This window comes from Coffea arabica, chromosome 6e, assembly GCF_036785885.1.
Source record: "Coffea arabica cultivar ET-39 chromosome 6e, Coffea Arabica ET-39 HiFi, whole genome shotgun sequence".
NCBI lineage: Eukaryota > Viridiplantae > Streptophyta > Magnoliopsida > Gentianales > Rubiaceae > Coffea > Coffea arabica.
This window is the reverse complement of record NC_092321.1, coordinates 56,393,893-56,403,545: the sequence shown is the minus strand read 5'-3', so window position 1 is coordinate 56,403,545 and position 9,653 is coordinate 56,393,893. Positions and strand designations below refer to the sequence as shown.

Below are 9,653 nucleotides of genomic sequence, written 5' to 3'. Positions count from 1 at the left end.
TCGTATTTCTGCTATAACTTGAGGTAAAATGATTGAATTGAGATGATTCTTGAATTTTGAAGATAAGAGATGGATCTACAATTCTTGTAAAGACATCGAAATCTAGTTTAAAGGTTTTCCAGGTCAAAAAGCTGAATTACAGTAGCCAATTTCTATGGTCGAAGTTGAAATGAGGCATTGCGCAGTGAAGGATATTTCAGTCATTTCTCAGTATACACAAATCCAAATGAGGTGATTCTTGATGAATTGCAAATCTAACTCAAAGGGCTACAAGTTTTATGTTTTGGTCAAGAGTTAATTCAGCTTCTATCATTGAGAAAAGTTCAGTTGAAGTTGAGACAAAATTGAAGCAAGATTAAAGACTAAACATGTATTGCAAAGAAAAGCAGGGGAGCAATTAGGGGTGGCATTCCTGACACAACCCGAAAACACGACACGAACCTAACACGAAATTAATGGGTTTGGGTTGAGGTTTCGGGGGTTCGGGTCAGAATCGGGTCAAACCCGATGAACCCGAAAAGGAAACAGGTCGATTTCAGGTCAACCCGTAGTGACCTGATATGACCCGTTTACGAATTAAAAATAATTTAATAAACATAAAAATTATTTTATCTAACTAAACTAAATCATTCTTTTTTTCAAAGTCATTAATTACTTAATCCTAAATGAATTTATTAAACTTGTGTGAAGTTGAAATTATTATATTTGGACAAATAATATATTATGTTATTTTTTACTTTTATGCTGTTTTAATTTATTTTATATTTCGTTTGGGATAAAACACTTTTACGGTGTTTAATTTATTTTAAATTTGGTTTGAAATTATTTATTTAAATTTTTATTACTTGATGATGTAATTAATTTTGTGAGAAATTGATTTTATTAGAAATTACAGTGATAAATTAATAAATTAAAATTAAATTTCGGGTCATTTCGAGTCGACCCGCCAGCCCACCAACCTGAAATTTTTGGGTTCATGTCAGGTATTCTGACCCGTTTCGGGTTGGCGGGTCAGGTTCGAGTCAGCGGATTTTTTGTTATACTTGGGCCTCAACCCGACCCACCAACCCGAACTCGACCCGATTGCCATCCCTAGGAGCAATCCGGCCATATGGCCGGATTCTTGTCAGAAATGGCTGCTGCCCACTTGCACAACTTGTTTCCTCCTCCAATAATTCACAGCTATTGATGGACATGTGACAACTACTTAAGAGCTGTAAAAGGGATTTTTGAAGTCTCATTTCTTAACTAAATTCATCTACATATAGCCATGGAGTTACAAGAATAAAGAGAGCTTGAAGAGTCCAAGAAATACTACAAAAATGTAGTTCTTACATATTCTTCATGTTAGGTTAGTATAGTATAGGATAGTTTAACTAGTTAGTTCATCCTTCTTGTTTATTGGTTAGGCAAAGATGAAGATATAGGAGATGAACTCATGTGACAAGGGTTACATTTCTTTCCAAACGTTTTATTTTTTGTACTTGATTCTATTGTTTAGTTACTATACGAGTTTGGATTCTATGTTTATTATGTGTTTCTAAAGTTTATGCCTTGGATTTAGTTGAACTTTCTATCATTGTTAGTGTTTATTATTTGGTCATTTGATACTATTATTTTGAGCAAATTATTTAGCACTTTAGTTCTTTAAATCATGATTAACTTGGTACCATTAATTGTGATTATCTAAAGGTATTGTAGATTTAATACTAGTTCAAGAAGTGCTAAATCTAGGGAGTATATTCATGAGAGTAGAGGCGCATCTTTATGGGTTTAGTGATTTATTTCATGTATTTTCATGGAAAAATAAACTTATAGCTAATTTCATAACCACAAGAGTAGTTATGGATTAGTTATAAGTAAAGTTGATTCACTACGAGAGTATGTTTCACATGCATAAGAAAATTACGCCATAACTTGCCAAGTTAGTAGTACTCAATAATCCAAAAATGGTATTTGCATGAGTAATTAGGGATACCATAGTCTAAGGAGTTTTTGTTTGCTATTTTCTTGCATAATTTGTTTCTTTTAATTCATTGATTGTCTAAATAATAGAAAAATTTTAGTAGTGCCGATAATTGTTCAATCTTGCTCTTGGGATCGATCTGATATATGTTCTAAACTACTAGTTGACCTGTATACTTGCAGTAAAACAGTTTCAAATTTCTAATAATATTCATACTTAACAATCATGATCGCTTACAATTCCACGGCAGATGATCGTAATTTAAGAAATTTATGAAGTTTTCATTTGCACGTACTATAATTTCAAAAGGAAACCTGGAATCATAATATTCGAAAACTTTTTTGTTATGTGATCATAATCTGTTTTGCGACTCTTATTTTATTTGAGAATTGAATACTTTTCAAGTTTTAGAATATTTTGATTACTGTGACATAGAATTAATGAAAGCATGCTTCCAAGGGCAAGTTGATTTAGATGATAAAGATGGATCATTTCTTCACAAAAGATTGATCATATGTTTAAATTTCGTTATCGATATTAGAACTGTATTAATGAGTAATCTGATTGGCTTACTTGTAAAAATATTTGTACACTTATACTCTAGGGGTATGCCTTTATTCATAATTGTAATCAGAACTCAATCCATCCCATCCAAACTTTTTATTTACCAAAAAAATTGAAATAATGGTAACCGGAACCGACCCATCCCATTCAGACTTTTATTTACAAAAAAAAAATGAAGGCATGATCTGCCTCGTCTGCCAAGGGAAAAAGCAGAGGACATATTACACTTTAGCATCTTTTGATGCAGTATCACGCTACATGAACCTCGTATTTCGTATTTATACACGTCATACAGTTAGGTTTTACGGCATCGCTTGACTTTTCTGACAGCCTGGGAATTTGCATATGGTCACATAAAATATCTGGCCGGGCTTTCTTTCAGCAACGAAAAGTACCTCGTTTATATATTTTTATGTTCTTGATGCTGTAGGTCTAGGTAATCGCATTCCCGATGAAAAATAGTGGCACAGTTTCTTGACCAACCAACCATGGTTAAAACGTGGTTTTTTTCATTTTCTGTTCCAGCAAGCTCTATGGTTAAAAAAAAAAAAAGAAGAAGCTATATGATTGACCAACTATTTTGTTCCTTACCGTATATATGCAATCAGATAACTTCATTATATATATATATATATATATATATACTCCCTCCGTCCCACTTTGATAGTTCTGATTCTTTTTTCACACGGTTTAATAAAAAGTAGTTAACTTTATTGGAACAATCAATTTAGGTAACTATTTTCCTAAAATACTCTCACATTAAGTAGAGTACAATTTTATGGGAACTTGAATTGATGGTAAAAAAACTCTCATTAAATGGAGTAGGTTTATAGTAATAACAACTTACATTAAATAAGGGTATTTTAGGAAAATTAAAATACAACTACATTCTTCAATTGGAAAGTGGACTACAATTTGGGACAGACGAAAAAGGAAAATAGGACTATCAAAGTGGGACGGAGGGAGTATAACACAAGAATGTACTAATTAATGTCTACTAGGTTATAGGCATTAAATATGTGTCACGTAGACGACCCAAAAAAAAAAAGAAATGCAATGTGATTTTGTTGACCCAGGCACTACATAGGAAAAAAAAACACTCCCTCCATCTCATTTTGGTTTCCATTTTGATTTGTCTCAATATATTTTTTATGAATTTAAAATAGCAATAAATAATGCCACAACTTCTTGTTTAATGGCTTTCTTTGTCGCACAATATATGCATGTTTACGTTGGGATGTATATATAGCTGTATTTGACAAAAATAAAAATTGGTGCAACTTCCAATGGGGATTGGAAGTTGCGGACTCACCTACCCTCTTGAACCAAAAAATTCAGAGTTGAATAATCTAAAAGATGCCACCTGGTTACAGATTCGGATAATATATACACCTTTCTTTCGAAACCCAAAGAGCTTACGTCAATTTTTACAAACCTAACCCCGAGAGAACCCCAAAAGCCGGTATATATGCACCTTGAAATGATCCAAATTTAATTCATCAGCTAGGATATAGGAATAGCATATGCTAGGGACGTATAGATAATCTCAAATAAGCAGTTTTTGGAAGATAGCGAGTTAAAGTATTCTCCTAACCTAGAAATTTGGGTTGAAGATTTACGTAATAATATTTGGGACGTGTTTAAAATGAGCTCTGGGAAATCTTTTAATCCTTTTGTCCTACCTATGGCAATTCTTATTTGCTGAAGAGCCGTTTTTGATGCCTCTCCACCAAGAGGGAGTCTTTTTTTGGGCCTATTAGATATGTCATGCTTAAGGTTTTAATTTTCCTCTCTGTTTAAAAATCTAATGTTTTGACATTTATGTATAATTCTGGTGAGGTTTTGATTATTATATGACAGATGTAGTGGCACTAGTGTAATTGGTCACTGGATGATCCTTTTGTATTTTTGAGCATTAAGAATGAGATCTTTTGTGGTTAATTCAATGAGAAAAGTATACGCTAAGAAAATCATTGTATGCAAGGTTCTTGATAAAGCACAAGTGAGAGAAAGAGATGGAATGTACTTAGAAAAGAGAAAAAAAACGTAGGAAATAGTTGAAAGAGTAGTATTACAAAGACAATTTATTGCTAGTGTATGAGAAAAAATATAAATTATAAAATGTTAGGAGATTTAATGTATTACTAGTGCTTAAGGTGTAGATTTTGGATGGGAAACTATGGATTTAGCCTTTAAGAGACACTTTGTTCATTAAACTTCTATTCACCCATTGAAGTTTGAATTTCTATAATATGCAAAGTTTTGGTTGTTCCATTGATAAACTTCAGCCAAATTTACATGCATACCACCAACTAAGGTCATTATAGAAGAAATAAATTGTTACTTCAGTATTTGAATTAAAAAACGTGAAATAGCACAAAAAACAAAAGAAAAAATTAACAAAGTTTGGTGGCTGAGATGAAACTTTGGAATGATTTGGCAACAGGAAAGATGGCTGTGCTCATTTTTTTTGTTGGCTAATCATCAATATTTAAGGCTACTTCTACTCCTATGAATTCCTACTCCTAAGTTAGTCTATACTAAGGGAAGACCCAATTCGTCCAAGGAGACAGAGAGACAGACATCGATATCTAGATAATAGAGGCATATTATTACCTATTCGTTTGGATTTAATTGTAGGTGCAAGGATTTGAACGCCTTAATTTGCAGCCAGAATTGCATCTTAATGTGTTGACTTGCAACTAACTAACATAAGAAGAGTTGATTAAAATTAATGGTTGTGTTCATGTCGTGGATTTCCATTCGTAGGTAACAAAGGCAAAATAATGGAGTCAGATCGCAGATTTAAAAGTTCCATGCATAAAACGGGTAACAAAATGGAAGAATGGGCTGCATGAGATGTTCAAATAGTTTGATGGTAACAAAAGCATTTATGCCACAATATGCCGCTTTTCTATGTAATATTGTTCTGGAGTCCAGACTTAATTGTTAAAAGGGATAAATTTTAATCATTTATTCATGTTTTGGCTAGTGATCGGCATTATCCAAAGTTACCCAAATTGTGAATTAGTTCAATATTAGGCAACTAATTAATCATACAAAAGTTTCTCTTCTCTCTCTTCCCCCCTCCTCTCTTCCTCTTCCCTTCTTTCTCCCTTCCCTCTCCCCCTTGCCTTTCCACCCGACTTTCGTACTCCTCCCCACACTAGATTAGGATGTGGGGGAGAGGAACGGGTTAGCGAGTGGGGGAGGAAATAAGGGAGGAAGAACGCGTAAAAGGAGAAAGGGAGAGGGAAGAAGAGGAGGGAGGCGAGAAAGGAAGAAAGAGAAGGGTAGCCGGTAGGAATTAGAAGAGACAGGAAAGGCAGCAACAAGGAGGAGACGGTGGAGGAGAATGTGGGGGAGAGGAGGGGAGGAGAGGGAAAACAATAAATTTTACAAGTGTCCCAAAAAAATAAAAAGTTTTAAATACAACCTGAAATTTTAAAAAGATCCCTAAAGACACCCAATCCATATGGACCTTATATTACAATGTTATAGAAGTATGAATGTGCTTCTACTTTGGTGTTTCTGTCTAGTTCAAATCTATTTTATACTTACTACAATTGCTATAAACTTATACGGTTTTAGTGAGTTCTTTAATATTATATTAATTTAATTGTACGAGTTGACAAATTCAAATTTTAATCCAAGTTTTATAAATTTACATTAGAAGTGGTAAGAATTATATTAACATAGTTGATTTGGAAAGAACACAATTATAAGGCCCCATTTCTTATCAAAGTTCATACAACAAATTTTGGGAACCACATTTACAATTCATTGTTAAACATAAGGATTTTTTTAACAAAATGCCCAGAAGGGACTCGTTATTATATCTAAATAATACCTCAATTACTATTGAATGTATACATTCACATTTATGATACCCGTGTGTTAATATACTTTTTCAAATTAACATATAGACTTCTAATGAACCAAGCATAACGCTGCTTAAACATGTAGAGTGGAAATATATGCGATCTCTGGCTTTGGACATTGTAATATCTTATGTTCCAAATTTTATACTTCAAAAAAGATGTAGGTCTGTTTGGATTGTAAATTATTAGAGATATTTTTACTGTAGCACTTTTTATGATGTGATATATGTGAGATAAAAAGATAATTGAAAAAGTAAAAAGATGTATTGAAAATTGTAATGATGATGTAAGCAAATAAATTTAGAGAAATAAAGCCCAATCCAAACAAACCGACTGTATCTCTAGCTCAAATTAAATTGAAGTAATGAAAATACCTTCGATCGAGCAACATCAATATGTCTAAATACATTGGAAATCCGTGATTAGAAAGTAAATTCATTTGGAAATGTCTGAAAATTTTTCCCAAATTAAACAAGTCAACTAAGTGATCCTTCTTCCTAAATCCAACGCACATGGATATTCAAGAAACAATCTATAACTTTGTGTGATGGATACAGTTAGGTGGCTACCTTATGGATAACAAAAACCCTTCTAAGATTGATGAGCAGATAGAGAAAACATCCATTCGAAATGTTTGTAAATAGTAATCAAGAATGGGGATTTGAATACTTATTCAATGAGTTTGAAAAAGTGTCTTTCTGAATGGATAACCAACAGGCACTCGATAGTACAATTAAATCATACATAATTTATCAAGTTAATATATGTAATCATAATTATTGTACTCCCTATATTTAGATACTTTTTCACATTAATTATACTTTTTTAAACAACTGACACATGAGATGTCTTTTAAAGAGTGTTTATTAGCCACCCGTTATTCAAATCATTTGAAAAATAGTATCCAGGAAGACATTTATCACACAAATTGTACACAGAATAACTATCCTCACCCAAGACCTAAGTTGAGGATTACGAATATGAATCCGGAACTGGGAGGTTTTCTTTCAAATAAAAGTAGATATTCTTGGGGACACTGCAAGGAAATGTTTTACTTTGTAAGAGCACCATATTGCTGGCAACTTACTCCGTTTTTGCCGGAGAAAAACAGCTATACTAAATGTTCTTTCCACTTCTGATGGATGAGTTGAGCTTCTCATGAATGGCCAAAGCTGAACGAAGTCTTTTGACAAGACACTTCTCCCTCAAGCTGAAATCAGTATCCATCTGCAGAATAACAAGTTTCATTCAAACATGTCAGTTGCTATCGGTTCAAAACCTTAAAAAAATGCTAATTTCTCCAGTCTCTTAAACAGTGAATTTTTGTCACCCTGCTAAAAAAAAGGCAAACAAAAATGGAACTATTTTCACAAATTTGTTAGAATGAACAAAGACCTTCAACATACGAGATTGTACTGGATTCTCTCCAATCCCAACTAATAACAAAAGATTAATTAATGATTGCAACCAAAAGAAAAAGAGAAGAAGAACAAAGATTGAGCATTTTTAAGATTGAATTTTTTTTGGGGTTGGAGTATTAAGGAGTTACCTCCGCAAGAATGATGATCTCGTAGGTTACTCCTGCAAAAGACATGATATCGCAACTAATCACGGTTAAGTTGAGCTTTGCAATCTCCGCATGTATATTTGATAGGACAAGTTTATCTTTCTGACATCGGATGGTCAGAAGAATATTCTTCTCATACATTCTGACTTCAATCTCTGGGAGTTGTTCTTGGTTGCAAACTGATGATCTTTCATGGATAGAACAACCGTTTTGTTCCTCGAAAACCCCTGACTTCTTCACAACCACTGCTTGGTTGGGATTATGTTCCTTTAGTTTGTTGTGCTCTTTTCTTAGTTGGTTGATGTACTTGACAGATTCTCTCATGACTGAGATTTTGTCCGTCTAGAAAGTAAGCAGATATCCCTAATTAGTAAAACCTCAGGTAATCGGAAAACCATTGAGGTGGAAATTAATTATCAAATTACGCAAGAATAAGCTCAGATATGAAATCCGCATGGTCATTAAGGGCTCTTTTTTCCCTTAATTTTACTTTTAATTTGTTGTGGTAGAACAAGAGTTTATCACTTTGTTCCCCCTCCCCTTTACAAAGAAACATTAGTCTGATTACCTTTGTCAAGCCAGGAAGAAGTGCAGCCAAAGCAAGAAACTGCTTGTTGAGAATCTCTCGCCGCCTCTTATCCGCCAGTAAATTTTTTTTGCATTGTAAATTCCTTGCAGCTAAGCTAGAAATCCTATTCTTGTGACTTGAAGTACACGGAGATGTATCATTAAGTAGCTGATCAGGGACTGATGACAAAGGATGTGAATCTCCAACAGGACAATTATGTTCAGGACCTAAGGAAGAAAGGTTGTCAGGAGAGAAGAAACTAGCCCACAGCTGGTCCAAAAATGCTGGAAACCGATTGTTTTCTCCTAAGAAGGAGTCTAATTCACCATCTTCACCCAAAAGAGCTTCCAAATTTTCAAAAGGAAAATTTATCGAGGGATCCATTTGCTTTGATGCAAAAAATAACAATGAAAATGTTCAATAATTCTTTGTCGAGAGGAATCTCTAAGAACTTCGTTTGTATCTATTGGAATGCGATTTGAGTTGGAAAGGTGGGGAGTAGGGACTCCACATTAAATAATTTAAGGGTTAATTTCGGGGAGGTTTTCTAATCACACCCCTAATCATACACATTAAATAATTTAAGGGTTAATTTTGGAAACCTCCCCTAATCACACCCGGCACCCCTTAACTTTGAGAAATCACACTTAACACCCTTGGCAGAATGAAGTGACATGCTGTCCCAATCAGTAGAGGAGAAATTATGATGCTATCCCCTATTATTAAGTAATTCTTGCACAGGAAAATGCTGCAAAAAAATTTTTTTTTAAGCTATATTAATTGAAAATTGAAAGAACAAGATTGCTATCATTTTTGGCTCACAATTTGAGTGCCATTTTTGGAGTATATAAGCCTGATGGTGGGCTTTCTTAGCTAATCCCACCTGAGCCTATAGTTGCCGATGAAGAGGTGGTGGCAGTTAGGCGAAAATCAGTCATCTGGTGAAAGACAACTAACTAAGTGCAGCCGAATGCGAAAGAGGCTGGAGTGCTCTTGAGGTCTTGGGTTTTCAAATTCAACTCCACCAGAGTAGATAAAAATCAGTTTCACCTCCCACTTATACACAAAAAGAAAAAAAAAGCATGAGCATTTTAATTTCTGCAGATT

The 9,653-nt window shown here is 33.9% G+C and overlaps 1 protein-coding gene across 1 annotated transcript; it reads right to left on the bottom strand.

The window, feature by feature from the left end:
* Positions 1-7,257: 7,257 nt before the first annotated feature.
* Positions 7,258-9,023, bottom strand: LOC140009201 (transcription factor bHLH25-like). The gene is made up of 3 exons (XM_072054091.1): positions 8,547-9,023; positions 7,961-8,320; positions 7,258-7,638 (listed from the first exon to the last, which is right to left on the bottom strand). The coding sequence occupies exons 1-3, from the start codon at positions 8,928-8,930 to the stop codon at positions 7,528-7,530; spliced, it is 855 nt and encodes a 284-aa protein (XP_071910192.1). The 5' UTR covers positions 8,931-9,023; the 3' UTR covers positions 7,258-7,527.
* Between the last annotated feature and the right edge of the window lie 630 nt (positions 9,024-9,653).